General features: G+C 37.8%; 1 protein-coding gene across 6 annotated transcripts in view; it reads left to right on the top strand.

Moving 5' to 3' along the window:
- LOC118229935 (protein eva-1 homolog C) overlaps positions 1-20,874 on the top strand; it is a 173,289-nt gene that overhangs the window by 4,988 nt on the left and 147,427 nt on the right. Inside the window, exon 1 of one of the 6 annotated variants that reach the window (XM_035422494.1) lies at positions 528-856. The exons of 2 other annotated variants lie outside the window; for them this stretch is intronic. In XM_035422494.1, coding sequence (XP_035278385.1) covers positions 748-856 — 109 coding nt within the window. In that variant the 5' untranslated portion in view covers positions 528-747. Of the gene's footprint in view, positions 1-527; positions 857-20,874 lie in introns of those variants that run through there. 3 more of the 6 variants (XM_035422492.1, XM_035422498.1, XM_035422499.1) reach the window with 3 other exon arrangements.

Genomic DNA, 20,874 nt, shown 5'->3' with positions numbered 1-20,874 from the left:
AGATACTTTTGGTCATATAGTGTGCTATAACTAGGCTGCAGTCTTTAAAACCAGTTGTGCAGTATTCATATAATGCTAACAAATAATTAATCATGGAGTGCATTAAGGGGTGCAATACTGATGTTGCAGATACAGAATATAGGCCTGAATGCCTGAATGAATGTTCTTCTTCTTCTTCTTCTTCTTCTTCCTCTTCTTCTTCTTCTTCTTCTTATTATTATTATTATTATTATTATTATTATTATTATTATTATTAGTAGCAGCAGCAACAGCAGTGGTAATAGTGGTAATAATTTACGGACCGTGTGTGTACCAGCCAGCGTCACAAGATCGACCAGTTTATTTATTTATGTATTTGTCGTGAAATGTTTTAAAATAATGATTCAATTTTTATTTAATGGGGCGTTCAGAAACAGACTTTTACTAAAAATCTATATCTGCACAAGTTGCTGCAATTTGTATCACAGGTGATTCAGGCTGAATTATCCGCCATGAAAGGCAACGCTATTGTGAACTTCCAGTGCGTTAGGACCACGCGGAAATCCGCTCTCCAGGTAGGCAACAGTTTGTAAGTTTCATTCCGCCGTTCGAAATAGCTGCCTAGCTGTTGTTTCTTTTCTTTCGGTACGATGAGTTGACTGTGTTCATGGGCGATGGGACTAGGCATCTACATTTAGCGACGCAGATCCTGATAATAAATACAGTTTACACCTCTATAGAAGTTTAGGACCAGTTATAGCTTCAAGGATGTTCTTCCCAGACGTGACTCTCTCAGCCATAAATTACGCGCTTGTGTGGGGAATAACGTGCTTGACTATCTGCAGCAATTTCACCCAAAGTTCTTCTGAGTTTTCAGGTCAGAAAGCGTTCTTTCTATATTTATTGTATGATTTTGAATGTGTGCACGCATGCATTCCTAATTTGGCATGTCATAATCTACAGTGTGTGTGCTTTTCCTATATAATGGAGTTTCCCTGAGCCGAACAATATGCTATGTTGGAACGATGTTTCATTCGTAAATGTAGGTCTATTTATGACGATGTTGTATCACAGTCATCCGAACTGCGCAGCATGTAGGCTAGATCTTGCTTCAAGTTCCGTGTTTTAAGGCTCTTCTGTCAGGTATTCCTTTGCTGCCTACTTATCCGTGTTTGGTCACGAGAAGCTGTAAATGGTTATGCAAACACGATAAGTCAAATTTGTTGGAAAAGCAACTATAGTGCCATAAACCGAGAAGCATTCAAATCTGCATAAACGCAATACTAATTCCATCTTGCCAACATTTAGTTTAAGATAACATCATTACGGTGATGATAATGGGCATTGCTGTGAAGAAAACTCCTTTATCAGAATGCATTTCGCATTCCTTGATGTTTATATGTTTGTATATGGACATGTTACACTTTTCCGAATTTATTTATTTTAAGTGATGCACTTCGAGGTTTGTTCTCAGAATGAGAAAGAAAAAAAACCGAAACTACTGGACGGCATTCTTTACTGTTATGAATGGAAACTCCTGGTCTTGTGTCAAAGAAAATCCCTTGCCATGTTAAGTGTGTTTATTCCTATAACGTATACCAAATCCAAGGGTGGGAAAACCAGGACAGCCTAGCACGGTTGTGAAGAATTTAGTCTGTCGGGCTGAGTAACGAACGATTTGTGAAATTACTTCTAATGAGGTTCTAATAATTTTGAATTTGCAGACAAGTGATAGGGTGATGGTTGTGTTAATTATGTGGGTGCTAACAAAGCTGTTGACGTTTTCTGGATAATTTAGGTACTATTAAATGATGAGATGGTTTACAAAACGCATCCTTTTGCCTTTGTTTTGCTGCCCACACTTGCTTTGACTTTGCGGTTTACCTGAAGCACCATGAGGGTGCTGATGTTCTGGAAGTTCTAGCTGACCCACTGTGCATTTCTTGTGTTCCAAGTCCTGCCTTTCCTAATTATGGGTAATGAAGCTGTTTACCCATACTGATGTAAAATTGCTATCATTTAGCAGTTAACAGTTTATGAACAGTACTGTGACTTATATGAAAGGGGTAGTGTTGAATAAACAGTTAGTGTGTCGCTTGGAGGAGTATTGGAAATATGGTGTAATTGTTGGGAATTTGGATTTGTTACCAGATGTTTGTATATTTTGTTAGGTGCTTGCACATGGTGCTATCCATAGATCGTATATGGTGTATAATTAATGTGTTCTCCTATATTTTTGTATATCTGGTATGAGTCACCCTTGATATTGGTGTCTGCTGAGGCAACAATGGTCAGATATGAAAGTTTTTAGGCACCCAGAAAAAAAGAGTGATTCCGAAAAGCATTAAACATAAAGCTATTTAAATAAAATGTTGAATAAAAACCCCATGTCCTGGGAATAATGTTGAGACTGGGTTGAATTGTCTTTTCTGGCATTATAATTTCTTTTCTGGCATGTCCTTTAGCATGTGCGATTTACAAGTACTTTCCCTTAATAATTTTGGAGGCTGTCATTTGCATAATTGATTGTCTTAATTTTCCTCCACATTGCCATTGTAAAGGTGTAATTAAACTGAACCAACACTATTGTATTTGTTTTAGAAGCCTGTGGTAATAATAGACTAATCAGTCAGTAGAGGTTAAAGTATGATTAATTATTATACAACCTGTTTATTTTTATAATTGCATAATTAGTTATGCATTTTGTGTAGGTTTTAATGATCAGTGTACAGAATGTGCTATACACAACCAGGTGTGTTTTTGTACTAAAAAGGTTTAAGGTTCCTTACCGTAAATCTCGCAAGTTCATGATTGAGGACAACAATATTGCAGGGCATTGTGATGAAACATTTTTCAGGTTGGGGAGGTCTGTTTATGTTACCCTGCCTCTCCAGGTTGAAAGAGGGGTGCAGTGCCAGCTTGTTCCATCAGCACCTAATATAGATCCTTGAGAGATGTGGGGCTGTGGGAATAATGAGGTGGCTAAGAAAGGCAGCCATGCAAAGCAGGAGGAACTGGGGTTGTCTCTGTGAAACACGAGAATGGTAGACTCTATACTTCCCTGTGAACAGTGTGAGAAGGAGACTTCTAGAAACTCCAGCAATAAGCTGAAGCATGAAGAGAGCGATATGGGGGATGGAAAAAGCAGGAATTGCAAGGGATACCCAGGGAGGGAGTGGGGTGCGGGAGATGAAAGGGAAAGACAGTCACAACAAGACCAAACACTAACGTAGACAACAAAGGGTTGGATTGTCCCAGAACATCACAGAACATAATTTGCACGTGGAACAGTAACAAGATTTGTGGACATGCATGCTCATCCCATTTCAGAGAGTGATTGTCTCCACTGAACTTGCAGCTAGTCACACAGCCTGAAAATACAACGCTTGAAAAGCTAGTTCAGCTGACTTGAGTGTGCTTGTAGTGCATATTTTAGTACAACAGTGCTAATGCTGTATTGAATTCCTGACCAAAGTCCTGTGGGATGTGATGAGAATCTTGAAGAGAGCTCCACAAGGACAAAGAGGAAAAGCCCCAGCAGAGGTGTTTGAAAGTCTGATGGGCAGGTCAGGAAAGTTGGAGAAATGGCAGCTGGAGAACCTCAGAATTTTCACTGGCAGAGAGGATTGCAAGTGGGAGGGTCTTTACACCAGAGTGTATCAGTAGGATACAATTATTAGGAGATCATACTTATATCACCCAGAAGCAATACTACTAATATTAGAGGGTCTATGACAATGAAATTTGTTTTGATTTGCCATTTATTTGACTACACCCAGCTGGGATGTTTCAGCAATTTAAAACACACAAATTTTGCACAAATCATGCACATGAATATTTCTTGAATATCTGAAGGTTAAAGATTTCACTAGTTTTGATGTAAAGATGAATACAGCATATTGTAAAAAAAAATAAAAATAAATAAATAAAAAATAAAAATATTGAGGTTCATCCTTGCATACATCATCCTCTCTCTGATTAAACAAAGGAGGTATGAGATCCGAGTAAGATGTAAAAATTTAAGGGGTAGTATTTCTAAAAGGAAATGTATGCATATTCTATATGCACAATGACTCCTTTGTTCCTAAAATGTTAAGTGATGGCAACCCTGAATAACCCATGTTAAATATAATGATTTTTTTCTATCAAGAGGAAAAACCACTGGTGGCCATTTATACAAAGCCCGGCAGGACACCTCATTTAACGGTCATACTGTTCTGGGGGTTGTAAAAACCTGTTGCTTCTACCCATTTAGTACAGTGAATAAAATTTGTAGCAGCGACTGGGTCAAAAGGTCAAAAAGGGTCAGACAATTGTGTGGCTTCAGGGTTGATGAAATGTCTATGACTGCAGATCAAAGGAGTTACGACTCTACTGGCTCTGCCCTAACATAGATGTGCTTGTTTAGATTTTAGTCCTCATCTGAAGTTAAATGATGATGTAGTTTACACTTAGCTCCTTCACTGATGCAGTGTCTTTAATGTGACATGGCAGGAATCATCTCTAATGTTGTCTTGAACTCACACACTAGCTCTACCTGGTGCTTATCTTGATCAGTAAATTTTCTCTGTAATTGACACATATATTCTTTAATACATTTCATCATGCTATTTGTTTGTTTTCCTTTTTGAGTGTGCCGTAAGGATAGTTGGCAATTTTTTACCAGCAGTTGTCAACCATAGACAGGTTAGTCTATTGCTGTGTGCATACATTAATTGCATTGCACCCACTGAAAAGGAGATGTAAGCTATAATGCAGAAAACTGAATGTTTTGACGAGCCTGCTTATGTTTATTCGATTTACAACTACAAAATTAGATTTAGCCATTCTTTAAAAATAGCATTTTCATTCTGTATGCCAACAGCCCAATAAAGGATTCAAATGCAAAGTGATTTATTTTGACTTAACTTTCAGTTTCAAATGACCCCCATTCCTGATGTGTTCATATCTCTGTGGGTCCACTGCTTATCTGTAACTGACTATAGGTGATTAGCGTTTCCCCGTATGTCAGGATTACATAAAATCAGGCATATTAGTGTCTCTCAGTGTTGGAATTCGGCGAGATTGATTTCCCAGCCTTAGCCTGATATTTAGCCTTTAATGGGAATGATATTTTGCTACGGTGAGGAAGCAGAGACACAGACCATACACAGTGATACCACGTCCGCTACCTCCAGTACAAATAACATAATAATTCTGTGTATTCCGCAAAGTGTATTCATCCCAGACAGACTGTTTAACTGTGGACATATTTCACGTGCAGCAGGGGTTCAATACTGTTTTCAGGTCAATGTTCGTCCATTTAAGACATTGCATGAAGTGACAACCTTCACAGCTTGCCATTCTCCATGCTCTTATAGCAAACCTTGTGGTATTTCATGTATCACCTGTATTGTTAGCTGTGCTACACAAGTTTTTTTTTAAAGCTAGCTTATATTACCTTAAAATCTTGCACAAAAGAGATGTGTGCAACATTTCCCTTTCGTAAAACAGATTTAAGCGCAGATGCTGGGTCAGTTTGTTTGAACTTGAATCTGCTGTTAAAGTGACTAGGTAAGCCAAAGAAGCCTGAGAAGGCTTCAGACTACATTGTATGGGGTTACTATAGTATGTATTAAGCATCAGTGATGGTATGAGAAATCAGTTGCATCGCAATATCAACTTGTATCAATCTAAACATTTTAATCCTTTCCTATTTGTGGATTGAATGGGTGGAGTTAAATTTGGGTCCAGGACCTTCATGATGTCACAAAGGATCTGACAGTAATGGTCAGTAAATGTTTTAGTCTCATTGCATATCTCCTCCCATTGTTTGAGTCAAATAAAGGTATTCTCTCTTGCTAAAACAGCTTTTTTGAGTCTGAGCAAAGCTTTGCCATAGAGAATCATTGTCCACGTTATAGATATAGATTGAATATTATTCTCTCCTCACAGGTTCATTCGTATGAGTTAGGCGATAGCAAACGGCTCCTATAAAGTTCCAAACTCATAAAATGAAGTTCAAGTCCTTTACTGGCATGATCATTTCTGGTGAAATGGCATGCACAGAAATAACAGAAAGAAAATGTGTTGCAAACTTGCATTGTTTGTTTCTTTTTTTGTTGTTGTAAACCTATGCTTATAACAATATATGGGAATTAGCGTATTATTACTAGTATTCATAAAGACTAGATTGTAACAAAGAAACTACATAACGCTATATAGCCTACTAAAATAGGATATGTATTAATGTTAACCACATGAGGAAGCCAGCTGTCGATGGATAGTGTAGAACATAGAATGTCAGCTATTTCAGTGCAGAAAAATACATTCGCCTTGAGGGTCCATTTGTACCAAAGCATGCACTGGAAAATACTCTCTAATATTCAGAAGTAGGGTATAGACTATTGCTGATTTTATGAGGTAGGCTACAGTAGGCTATATGAAGGGTCTCATATTTCTTGTCTTGCAGAAAAATCGCAGACGGAATCACAGAATCTGCATTAAAAGGCAGAATTTACACATGAACCAGAATGCCACAGAATTGTGAGCTCTCTGTAAATTTTACAAATAGCATGTTGCACTGTAACACTGCATGACTACACAGCTGAACTCTAGTCAAGTTGAAGGGACTGTTTTCTTTTAGAGGTAATGAATGCAAAAATGTATTTAATTAATAATATGAACAAAAAACAATTGGTGCTGAAAAGCTTAGTCATGCAAAAATAGTAGCCTAGTTGTATTAACTCATCATGCTCCAGTGTGTAGCGCTGGTAATTGTATTGTACAACCAAAGCAGTGACATTGCTACTCTTCTTTCTACATTCTCTTTAGCCTGTGCCATACTTGTGGCTCTTATTAATCATTTATGGAACTGACACACCTGCACAGAACAGATCTGCTTTTCTGTTTTACCAACAGACAGTTATTGATTGATTAGTAATAAAAAAAGGTTTTGCAAACCGTAAACCTATTCAAAAATCCATTTAGAATTTGCAACCATAGTAATTTTAAGGCTATGTGTATAATGCAATGTGGGAACAGTCTATGGTAGGAATGTAGGAATGTCGAAGTTATTTTAGGTGTCAATCAGGCATAATCCTCCTGGTGTGAAATGCTGTTATGCTACAAGGCCACCTAAAGTTACAAGTGAGGAGTACATAATTAATAGATGCAAATGGTACCATACTGGGCTAGTTATGTGTGTTGAATCTTTTTCTTATTTAGGGGTTCAAGCCCGAAGTGCTGAAACCCTATTGTTTTTGCTTTTGTGCTGGTTTATTGTTCAGAAATCTATATTATTCTGATCTTCTTCAGAAATGTTTGTGCAAATTCCCATGAGATGGTAAATGGTAGAGAAATTCTGCCCATTGATTGGAAGTTATGTGCAAGTGTTGCCCAAGAAATATGACCCCAATCGGCCTGATGGGGGCGCTATAATTAAAGGTCAAAATTTTGAACTTTGAAAAGTCATAACTCCTACGCCATGAGTCCGATTTACACAAAACGTAATACAGACATCCATCTATTCTCACGCTACAAATTTGCCTCAAGAACTACTAAAGTCCATCTACTAGATTTTCCGCCATTTGGAATTTTTTGAAAAATATATGTTTGACATCTCCTCCTAAACCGTAGGTCCGATTGCTACCAAATTTTCTGTGGAAAATTAAATGGACCAAGCTTATTGAAAGTTTTCAAAAGCTTGTTGATATCTTATTGCGTTTTGAAGATATTGACCAATGAACTTCAAAAGGGCATGGCTCAGCACATAAATAGATCAAAGTCAGCAATCGTTGGGCCAATCATCACAAAACTTGCAGGATATGTCCACATAAGTACCTGAAACATACCCTGAAACTTTCATTTAAATCGACCACTAGGGGGTGCCACCAAAGCAAAAAATGGGCGTGGCACAACACAAATCAGACTATAAATCAAAATAGTTTGTCCAATCATTACAAAACTCGCAGGATATGTTTCATCACACTGTTGAACCATGTGTATAAAATTATTTTGAAATCGCCCAATAGGGGGCGCCACCAGTCTCTGAGCACAGGTTGAAGGTCATAACTCTTATGCAGTGAGTCCGATTTACACGAAACTTGCTGCAGAAATCCATCTCTCCTAACTCTACAAATTTGCCTCAATAACCATTAATTAACTGACTGAATTACTGAGTGAGTTACTGACTGAGTGAGTTACTGACATTGCCGGCCATAAAGGTGCTTCACATCTAAAAATGACCATTCAAAAATGTAAATTGGAACTGGATTTAGCTTGAATGAGTATATATGGGTATATCCTGGTATTATGTGGCACCTCAAATGTACCAGTAAAATAAATAACAATTACAAACAGAAATATAGCCATTAATTATACTGTAAGTGTGTTGAAGCCTCCCTTTTCCCAAACCCAATACCTATCATTAAATAGTTTTCATGCAGACACAATCAAACCATCATTTATTTTTTATTTAGTTCTTGTATGACATGATGATGATGGTCCTATGCTACTGTTAGTTTGTTGTGCAATTAAATCTTTTCATTCATTCATAGAGAATGAACATATTGTGTCAAGTCAAATTCCTTGTATGTATAAATGGACTTGACTATTCCAATTACTCGGATTCTGACTAGTTCTTATTGCACTTCGCAGCTTTCACCTTCTAACGGTCCATGTTGGCTTGAACCCCGGAATCGCCGCTTGCGACTATATTACTGTTAATGTTTTTTCTTGGTCATTCGATTGGATGATGCTTTATAGTTTACAGAGAACTTGAAGCTTAAGAGACTATAATATTGCAGTATATTTAAATGCAATTGTCAAATGTTTTGCATGTGCAATCTTTCATTGCTCATATTGTCTTTATGAGAAAGTAATACATGGAATCATATGGACTCCCGATAATAATAATGTATTCTTAATCTTCTCGTGTATTGTACTGCTAGTCCTCCCATCATCTCACACAACCTGGCAATTCTAATATCCCTTTTATTGATTCTTCTCAGGCACTGTGGTTTCTGTAAACACAGTGGGGTCTAAGTTAGTGCTGGCCTTTTGGTGTTCAGCTGGGAAATTTCACCTCAGATTACCTCACGTACTTAACATGTGATTATCAGGGAGGATTGTGGATTCTATCAAAGGTCAGCTGATGCTCACTTGCTCACTGGAACATTGTGCACTCCAAGTTTACATCTAAATTATATAATTTGCAACATACTGTGATTCCACAATGGAAACACTAAGCATAACCATGCATCAGAAAAGGTTAGCCATTGTGCAGGGCTCACTGCATCACAGCTCTCTATGAGTTCTGCAAGGACGCCTTAAAATGATCTTTCCTTGCTTCAGTCTTGTTCACTTACAGACACACGGTACTTAAAATTTCTGATGTGTTAATCCATTCCATCTGTCACCTCTTGATGGTAACAACTAGGGTTGGGTAGTATCCAGAGTTTCACACTGTCACACCATCATTGAAAAATACTATGGTAATGCATACCATTTTAAGAGAAGCAACTATGATGGCATAATAGCACTTTTGTAGTTCTACCTACTGTTCATAATTCAGTTCATTTACATAGCTGATTTCAAATAAATGTTTGTTATAAATACAGTGATATCTAAATGAGGCCAAGTTACGACAAACAATATTGGCTATCCTAACTTATCCACATTAAACAAGCTCTATAGCCGCGTTTCCACCGCAGGAACTATACCCCGGAACTAGGAACCTTTTGAGGAACTCAGTGCGTTTCCACCGCAGGAACTAGGGTCTAAATTTAGTTCTGGGGGCTTTGTTTTACCCCCCAAAACGTTCCTGCTCGGGGGGTAGTACTTTCCGAAAGTACAGGAACCTTTTGGGTGGAGCTTGCAGCGCTGAACATTTCTGATTGGTCGAGTACTCGTAGCATTTGTGTTGTATTTATTTTCCGCCATTACCCGCCATGTTTGAAAATATGCCGCGGCAAACCAATGTATTTTCATAATAACTTCAAATCAAACTTGTATGTTATGCGGCGCAGTAGCCTACTTTTGGTTATAGCCTGTCAACGTCTTGGAATTATAACGTGTGCTCTTCTGTTCTTTTCTTGCTTTAGTATTCGTTTTATAAAATGCTAAGCATTCGTGCTGGGACAGCATATTACGTAGGCTACCAAAACATTCAAACGGATTAATTCGGTTGCTGAATATTTTCTTCCGGATTTTCTTTGTTAGCCCGTTGTAATTGACTCAAAACGTTTGATACAGTTATGTGAGGTATGCGGTAGTTCTGCATAATTAACATTGGTGATACAGTACAAGCAAACTGGAAATCACCTTCCGCACTTTTTATCCGGGTAAAATAACAGGTTAATTCTAGTAATCTTCCCTTTAGCTTTTTCAGACTGCCGTAATTTTACTCAATTTTACTGCCATTTTTCAATTCCGCGAAAAGACCAGGAAGACTATTGACTCATTTATGGTGCATGGTTCGCATCTGGAGGGCACACTTCGCTGCTCGGCTAGCAGTAACTTCGAAGGAAAGCAAACGGTGGCTGTACCACTACTAATTTACATTTTCACGCAAGTCCGAGTTTTCGTTCTATTCTTGTCATTTTGCGATTAGCCTATATGGAATTGACGACGAGAAAGTAATAAAACAGCAAATTGTTTACAACGTGTGCATGTTTTCTGCTGTTAATGAATGTGTTTGAGAGGATATATGAAAATCAATAAATACAAAAGTAACCATATATAGTCATTGTTGGTAACCCGTTGTATATAAGTGGAATAAACCCCTCCGGGCTGTCCCGGTTATTAGAAAATAATATAGGCTACTTCGGTGGTAGTATGGGGTTACAGAAGAAATCATATGACAGATGGACCGACGACAACGTCAGTGGGCTAATTTGCCTAATCTTCGCGGTACTTTAGACCCCGGTGGAAACGCAGACAACCATTGGCTGAAGGAACCTTTTAGTTCCTGGTAAAGTAGTTCCTGGGACTGAAAGTTCCGGGTAATTTTGGTGGAAACGCGGCTTATTTCAAAGCAATGCTACCTGATATTTCCTAAATTATTTCAAGTAGCTTAGCCCTTTGTTTTTCATCTTACCATCTGAAGAGAGTGTGGTCATTCAAAGTTGACCTCATTCAATGAAATTCAATGAATGGTCATTCAATGAAACTGTGAAATTCCAGTTAGGCCTATTTATAGTGGAAATAATCTCCAATTCAGCTGTTAGGCCTACACCTAAAACATTTTTAAATGACTACAGTATATATTTGAACAATTGTCTGCATTCAGTGCTTTTGGTGTATGAAAGGCACATCATGAATAAAGTGCATCATTATTATTATTATAAAATTCTGTTCACAAATAAAAATTATTTAAAAAGTATTTTACATTGTAATCATCTTCTTATTTGGCTAAATTATCTGACTCGCAAACAATACTGTACGTTAATGAGACAAATGTCTGGATAGGTTTGTAGGATTCAGTATTTATGTAATAGGCCTAAATATTTGACATTTTTTATCTGTATTTATTTGTTCATCCCCCTTCTCTAGTGTAAATGATCGTGTGTTTCTTGGTATAAGTGTGTTTTTGTAAATGTGAATGTTATATGCTGCTAGTGTCCTGAAAATGTCCCCATGAAGATAATGAAGAATTCTATTTTACAATTGGTATTTAAAATAAAATATAAATAAAATGTGTGCATTTTGTTAAATTAACTTGACAACCAAGTATAAACATATAGGCCTACTTTCTAGAGTAAGTTTTCTTCAGCTGTTTATAGCATTCATTTAAAATTATTCTTCCATGAGGCCATTCTTGTTATTTGGCACTTTGATGTTACATTACATTTACATTACAGGCATTTAGCAGACGCTCTTATCCAGAGCGACTTACACAACTTTTTTTTACATAGCACTTTACATTGTATCCATTTATACAGCTGGATATATACTGAAGCAATGCAGGTTAAGTACCTTGCTCAAGGGTACAACGGCAGTGTCCTTACCCGGGAATCGAACCTGCGACCTTTCGGTTACAAGCGCAGTTCCTTACCCACTGTGCCACACTCCGTCCTGATGTGACACATAGCCTACATTTCGAATTATACATTTCATATAGCCTACATGGTAATATGAAAAAACACAGGGCCAAGTTACTTGAAATAATTTATGGAACATTGGGTAGCATTTCTTCGGAATATATTTTGTTTAATTTATGTTAAAATATGTGTTGAGCTAAGATAGCCAATATTGTTTGTTGAAACGTGGCCTCATTTTGACATCAATACTTTCAATGACAGGCCTAGATTTTGCCAGTTCTTTTTACGTTGAAAATGTGTATTTTGTTGAGATGTCTTTTCTTTTTGTACTGTGCTTGTTGTGAGTAAGTGATAATGATGCATATAGAGGGTATGCACATGACGTCACAGTAAGTGGAAGTCACTGTGGTTACACCCACTGAGTGGCAGAAAGACTACAGAGTGGCAGCGTTAGCGTTCATCTTGAATGCCGCGAAAACACAAAAACACATCTAAAATGGGAAAGAGCTGTTGTGCGATTGACTGTACAAATAGATTCCACAATAAATTGGAGCTGTCTTTTCACAGACTGCCGAAAGCTAAAGAAAAGAGAAGCAAATGGATCGCTGTAATTCGCAGAAACAACTGGAATCCAGGCACCAAAACGTGGATTTGCGGTTGTCATTTTGTGTCAGGTATGTTGGATTTTTGGGTAAAATCATACCTTAAGTTAGGTAGCTACTGTATTGACTACTCATCAATTAAATATTTAGCATCTTTCATTTATATTATGTGTAACTGTAAAGTTTTTGTCAGCATTTATTAAAAAACATCTATGATGATGAGCCTTGTGTTCTACAAACAAACGGGGGATGGTTAGATAGTGTTAGCTAGCCAAGCATATGAATTAAGGTATGCTTTTACCCAAAAATACAACATACCTCACACAAAATAACAACCGCAAATCCACGTTTTGGTGCCTGGATTCCAGTAGTTTCTGCGAATTGCAGCGATCCATCTGCTTCTCTTTTCTTTAGCTTTCAGCAGTCTGTAAAAATATAGCTCCGATTTCTTGTTGAATGTCCATGGACCACTGGTTCTTTGGTAAGTTGTAAGGATCACTGTCAAGTCCAACTGCCTTTAATTTAAGCAGATAATCATTTGTTTTACTCCCGGTTTTGCAGTTTCCTATACTAAAGGCAGCCATGTGGCAGCATGTTTTGCCACTCAGTCCCGACTGAGGGGGCGTATTCCGATGTGAAAGTGACGTCAATGCATACCCTCTATAATTGTATGAACCATAAGATCATAAAATCTAGAAAGAGACATGAATATACACACATGGTATTCAAATTGTTTCTACATTTTGGGTTTGTGTTCCTGACCAGGCAATGAAATGTCTGTTCTGAGTAACTGATGGAAGACAGTTCCCTGGTCCAATACAATGTTGGTGGTTCAACATTATGGGCAGTGAATAGCAATTGCAACTAGACAGTTAACTGTTGTTATCTTTAACTAGAGATAATGTCATCAGTATTCTTAGTTCTATTTAGCCAGAAGTTAAGAGCACAGAAGGTTGCTAGCTAGTGCACTGTTGTAACGAAGAATAGCTACTATTTAAGCAGGCATCTAGTTAGTCATCCAGCTAACATTAATTATTTAATTGATGCCACATGACAGTGTTGGCTAGCTAACGTTCAGTAACATTAGCTACATTATTCATTTTGTCTGAACTGAGCTGAAGTTAGCAAGCTAGCCAGTCATACAGGTTGATTAATGAAGCTGTGTAGCTAAGTAGCCAGCCAGCTGTATGAATGAAACAAACGTGGATATGTTGCTGGCTACACCATGTTTTGTTTAAAGAGTAATGTTAACAATTACAAATTCAGTCCGAGGCTTTATGACCTACCTTGTAGTCATGAAGCTGGCTGAGTCACAAACAAATATTATGTGATTTACATGTAAAATAGGGAATGCATTTAAATTAAATAAAACACAAAGTAAGCTAATTTATATGTCAGGCCCCCCTTGCAAAAGATCTCAGTGGGGTTTTTTTCCTGGTTAAATAATGGTTAAATAAAAATAAAAAAAACAGTTTTTACAATATCCTTTTGCATTGTCCTGCAATTGGTTAAGTAAGGAATAAACCACGGCGGGCTGCCCCGTTATTGGAAAATAATGTACGACGGGGTGGTGATGCGGCCGAGGCGACGTCGAGTTCGTTTAACACCCACAAAGTAGGCTACATTATTTTCCAATAACGGGACAGCCTGGAGGGGTTTATTCCGCTTATACGAGTTACCAACAATGACTATATATCGTTACTTTTATATTTATTGATTTTTATCAAGTTAATCAGCTGAAAGTGAAATATTCTTCCACGGCCGTTTGGGCAAATTATTTTACTGTTGTCAATCAAAACTCTGGTTGGTAGTTCTATTTGGACCGTTGTTATTCTAAAACTCTGGTTGATAGTTACTAGTTTTCTTTGCACCGTTGTTAAGTAAAAACCTCTGGTCATTAATTCTATGAAAACAATGATTCTATCAAGAAAAAATAGCCTAGTTCATTCCCATTTTATACCATACAATTAGCAGCAATTTTGGTCATTTTTGCCATTGTATTATTTTACAAAACCGCATGAAACCATAACTCGATCAAAGTAATCTCCCTAGCAATGTCTTGCTTTTTAAAATGGTGTGGTTGCACAGTGTAGACATAACGTCTTTCTAAGACCCTCTGAAACCGGGTTTGAATGCCAGCTAGCTTTATGATCGCCGTCACTTGACAGCTGGTAGGTGACTTAGTTAATGCACTCGTCTTAACTACTGCTTGTATTTTTGCATAGACTGCGTTCTTGCTGTTCTTGTTTGTGTTAGTGTTAATCAGTTTAACCTACAGGGTCCAAGTTGAACTATGCGGTTGTTCCCTGCACTTGGAACGGTACTTCTCTCTAGGGTTTTCAACACACTTGTTACTGGTTATGGTTATACACTTTGTTGTACGTCGCTCTGAATAAGAGCGTCTGCCAAATGCCTGTAATGTAATGTAATGCAATAGGGAGAAGTATTGATAGTGGTACTGGAGCATTTGTGACTATGTAATCAGCAGGAAAAAGAAGAAAGAAGAAAAACACAAAACAAACCAAGTTTGGGGTTTTTTTATTGTGTGTACATGCAAAGTTATAAATTATGTCAGTTTACATGAGGTCAGAAGGTTAATGTTCTTAAGGACTCAGAGTCTGGTCATTGTAGTTATTTCTGAAGGAAACCCTGAAAAGTGCCAAACTCTCGGTGATCTATAGGTATGGGGCATTCCCCGTCAAAGTGTAACTTGGCATCACTATAGCTATAGGTCCATTTATGTTTTCTTCTGACCAAGATTGATGTAATATAGCTTATAAGCTATATCAAAATGTATTCTTATTGCTAGCTAGTTATATCAACCTTTTGGATAATGACATATTTAACTGCTTGATTGGCACGATTGCATATTGCAGCTGCATGAAATTGTGGAAACTCCTAACTAGAAACTTCCAACAACTGACAAGAAACAACTACAAAAAAGCTATAGAACTTAGATGACAGCATTCAGTTTTACATGTATTAGTGATTGTAAGATACCAGCAGGCCATCCAGAATAAAGCATTTGAGTTCCTTGAGCACTGATAAATATGTAACTATTTCCAAGATAATTTGGCAGCCAAAATTACATACAACTACATTCAGATGAGATGCTGAGCTATTACAAGGAGGTTGCACACTCAATTACTAGTGAAAAAGAAAAGATTTTGATCTTACAATTCCTCATAATTTTTATTCCTAACCTAAAAAACTCTGTTTAGACATTTTCATTTGATCAAGACAAGAGTCCACAGCCCTGCCCCCAAAGTATAGATATTGTATTTATTTCATCCAAAGGCTTAATTGCAATAGCATACCAATTGTTATTTAGCCTACCTGCTAAGGTCACAATGGAAACATTCTCTAAGCGGGCTTCAGCTGAGGACAGGGAAAGGCATGAAAATATGGAGAATGAATTTCCTCAGAATTAGGTTGGATATGTCTGGCATAACCCATTTTTCCTGGGTGGCTCTACCAGTATGAAACCGGCATAGTTTAAGGGTGGAGGGAAGGAGTCATGGAGGTCTGACATAGGTCAAAGGGTCAGCTCATCACCCTTTGTTTCTGAGTGATATCCCCCTGCCCCTGCTCCCCTGAGTGGACAGGGGTTTCGAGTTTCAGCAAATAAAACTTCCAAGGAGCTCGCTGGGGGTTTCCACAGGGATTTGATCAGCATGTAACCAAAAACTGTGGCCTCCAGTTATAAAGTTGTTTTTGCATTCTGCTTCCTGGTTATCCAGTGAGCAACCCCCAGCACCCCCCCCCCCCCCCCCCCACGCATACACACATGTGGGCATGCACATAACCTGTCTGTTCAGGTCTTCCGCTGCTTTCCTGATTAACGTTTCCTGTGTCAGTGTACCAGGTGAGCCATGGAGCCATGTTGAGGCAAATCCCTCCTGCTGTCTTGTTTAGTCTATGGTGTGGGAGGTGTCGACACAAACTACATTTCTAGCATTTGTTTTTCCCAAACAAGTCAGTGGAGTGGAGCTTTTGCTGGATGGAACTACCACAGATATTATGACTTTTATTTTCTGAGCTGAATTAGGATGTGAAGCTATAATGGTCTCCTTCCTCATAGTGCTTTTTTAAAGCCAGCATTTGGTTAAATTTTTTATGTTCTATTTAGCAATCTTTTAAAAAATTTAATGAAGTAAAAAAAACAAAAAAACAATTTATTTAAGGAATGTTTTCCAGCCTCTATAAGAACAGTGATATAGTGTTGTATTTTCACCTCTTGACACATATGGGCTCTTGGACAAGTTGGGAATAAGGTTATGGTTAACATCACTGGGTAGCTAGTATTAGTATAGGCCACTGTATAATTGATTGTGCACATAGATGAGCTGGTCTTCTCTCACGTGAAGACAGAGCTGGTCTCCTATCCTGCTTTGCTTCACGTGGGGAAGACGAGCAATGCTTTTTTTGATGAGTGAGTCCTGGGGTGGGTCTGTACTGCTGATGTACTCCCAAAAATGTGCATAAAATGTCTGATGACACAGACAGTATAAGAAACAATAAAGAATGCTTGTTTTAATGTAAAGTCCCTCAGTAGGTTAAAGAGTTAATTGTGGTTAGACTGTTCAGAACTCATATTATCCTTTGTTTAAATTTGCTCAGCACAATTGTTTAAGTATTAGGACTCTTTGAAAATGATGACTGGGCTCCTTTTGTTGTTTTTTGTGGCAATAAGGAAAACATGTTTATATGAATTAAAATATGTGTTATTCAGTATTGCCAGGTGCTGCTGGCTTTGTTTGAAGGAAAAAATATATTATTGTATCCCGTAGGTGTGAAAATTTCAAGACCGTACAGGTAGAAGGGAACTGACTGGGGAAAGGTTTGTCATGTGACTTGGCTGTAGCCCTGGCTGTAGTTAAATCTGACAGCAGAGGAAAGACAAGTTACAAGTTACCACCCTCTTGAGAAATGGCAAGTTTGCTGTCCAATTTTAGTTATTTTAGATATTGTTTGAAATGCATTCGAAATCAATTCAAAGACTTTGACACTGACCTCCCCAAAAGTCTTATCTTGAACTTGTGAACTGAAAGGGAAATATTAATCAGGAATGAGACTGTTCTTGCTGTTCTTATTTTTGTTCATTCTTCTTTATTTAGCACTAGCTTAAGACCATACAGTCCAAAGGATTCTTTCTTGGAAAGGTACAGTGACTTGCAGATTTTGAAGTGAGTCTGGGTCTGTTTTGTATATCCTTTGCAGAGTAGAGTATAGTAGAGTAGAGTGCTGCATTCGTAGTGTAGGAAGGTTTGAGTTGGGTGTACAGATGACATGAAAAAATGAACAACAAGCATTGCCCAGCCAGTCCAGGATGTCCTTGCAATATTCAACACAGGAACGTACAAACCCATCCTGCTTACATACCAACGCAATGGGACTGCTCCATGCATTGGTGGATTTTTGTATTGCCCCCATTTCTAGCATAGCCTGCAATTCAGCCTGCACAATTTTATTTTTAGGCTCAGGCAATCAATAGAGCCTAGAATGTGCCATCACCCCAGGAGATATTTCAGTTCAGTGTTGAATGAGATTTTTGTGCTCTGGCAGGCAAGAGAACACATCCGCAAAGTGTTTTTGCAACTGGGCCACATCTGCTCTTTGGCATGGTGAGAGATGGTCATCACCAAGGACTGAAGTAGAATTGATCGGTTTTGTTACCTCTGAACCCAACTCATCTCTCTCAATCATCATGGTAACCAGCGAGACATGAACTCTTCATGTTTTTAGAAGGCTGCGGTGGTATATCTGTGTTGCCCCACCCCTTTCTGGTCACATAACCTCATAATCATCCTTTCCAACTTGCTGTGTGACCATAAATGGCCCTTTCCACTTGGTGAGCAGTTTTGAACTAGAAGAAGGAAGTAATACAAGTACCTTATCTCCTGGTGTAAATTGTCTCAGTTGAGCCCCTCTATTATATGCATGCTGCTGTCACTCCTGTGCCGGTAGCAAATTCTCCTGTGACAATTACCCCAGTATATGGAGTTGTGGGGCAAGAATCTACTGAACTTAATTTTTACTGGTGCTTGCCGGCTTTCTTTAATTTGGTCTAATATACGACACGGCTACCAGCCAAAAAGTAGCTCAAAGGGAGAAATACCTGTGGAGGCCTGGGCAATGCACACAATAGAGTGTTCAACCATTTATTCCAATTTTCAACAATCTTTGTGCACAGACTTTCAAATCACTGTTTTCAAGTTTTACTAAAATGTTCCACCAGTCTTTCTGTTTGCAGATGGTAAACAAAGGATCAAATTGTTTTAATCCCCAACAATACGTACAGTTTGCGTAATGTGCCTGATATGTCTTGTTACCTGAGCCCCGATCTCAATGCTGGCAGAACCAATAGAGATTAATACTGATTATAAAATTGTCTACGGCTGCGGCTGCAGGCCAGCTTAGCCATTCCAGCCTGATCCCCGCCTGCAGCTAGTACCAAAATCATGCCCTTACTCCAGAGCACCATATTCCACCGACAACACAGGTGTGTATAATATTCAACATGAATATGAACCTACCATATGAGTTAAACATATCTTATTATAAAAAATAATTCCAGATTTGAATTTTAAATACAATTTCTCACACAGAGCTAGGACTGCCACTAACGACTATTTTTCTATCGAATAATCTATCGACTATTTTACCGATTAGTCGATTAATCTAAACGATTAATTTCCCTCCAAAAAAATCAAATTGACCGTTTCAAGTTCACTTTATTTTGACAACAACAAACTGTATATGCCATTGTATAATTCAGCACAAAACAAAATGTAAACAAAGGTTTACATATTAAAGTGCAAAAATGTAGGTTTAAACTGGCAACTGGCAACATAATTTAAAAAAAAAAAAAATACAGAGGGCTTATTATTTAAGTCAGTAGTGCAACTCCAAAATAAATCCAAGTTTCTATTAAACCCCTTATCAAAGTAAAAAAAATGTTCTGCATATTAAACAAAGTGCAACATGTTTAGAGTGTAAGAGACAATGGTGTCCAGCTCAAAGTCCAACTCAAATATTAGAATCAAACGTCTGTTAGACGTGTTTTATAATGTAAGAATGTCAACATGTTCACATGTTCTGGGCTTAGGCTAGCTCTTTTCTTGGAAACTTTTCACTACTAACTAACGCTTACATTACAGTGTGAAATATCCAAATTATATAATACCGCTAACCTATTTGAAGACACTCAATTTCAAAAATAACGTATATAACCGAAATATTTTGAGCAGTAATACTTACATAGTAATGATAATTTTATCTGTGTTCAGTAGACAGTAAATCAATTACAGTTCTATCCGCTTCTGTTTTGCTCAAGAAAACGATGTCAGATAGGTCTATCAGCAAACATATGGCTTAGCTATGCCCAGAAGTCCTCAATAATAATAGTATTTTTCAAGAAATTATGAAAAATTGTTGATCATGTTTCATTAGGTGCAGCGTCTTTTACCGCTACCAGATTGAATGCGTAAGTGAATGCGATGATAAGAAAATTTTCGGTTACGCTGACCTATAAAATGCTATTCCAAAAGCAAGATTAAACATGTCATACATCGTTAGAAAGCTTATACTTTCACCTACTGAATGAATGAATTGTCAATCAAGCCAGACTGTACTGAAAAGGGCGACAACGCCGTAAACAGCACGTGTGGTATTACGCACAGCTATTTTGGAAGGTACCCAGGCATCAAAATGCGCGTATATTTCACAAACGGATTGTCCAAGACAATATATGACCACTCAGTCTCAAAAGGGACATCTCTACGCGTAAAACCAATGGTAAGGTTGTATATTTATTCAATATTTAGTCCCAGATATTGACTGTAGAATGACACGGTATATATAATTTTTTAACACTTTGTCTTGTTTAATTTGTTATTCAGTGCACAGCGTTTTCACTGCTGTATTAGCATATCTTAGGGTCTTTGGAAACTTTTACACTGAACCTCTTTCGCAACCGAGTCGGACTCTGTTGCAGCCGCCATGATTTTTTTAAAAACTGTAGCGTTGACTGGAGCCGATAATGACTGGAGCCAAAAACGACTGACGTCATGCACACAGCAATTACGTAGTGATATTGAAGAAAAGCATTTGTTATAATGAATTGAAGCGTCTTAGAAATCAAAAGGGTAAATTATTAAAAAATTTTAAAAAACGATGCGTCGGTTTAAAATATTGATGTCGACGCTAAAATGTTCAGCGCGGCAGCCCTACACAGAGCCGCTCCTATGATTGTGACAAATCACACACAATGA

Source organism: Anguilla anguilla, chromosome 6 (assembly GCF_013347855.1).
Source record: "Anguilla anguilla isolate fAngAng1 chromosome 6, fAngAng1.pri, whole genome shotgun sequence".
Lineage (NCBI taxonomy): Eukaryota > Metazoa > Chordata > Actinopteri > Anguilliformes > Anguillidae > Anguilla > Anguilla anguilla.
The sequence above is the reverse complement of the archived record's forward strand: the minus strand, read 5'-3'. Positions and strand labels throughout refer to the sequence as shown.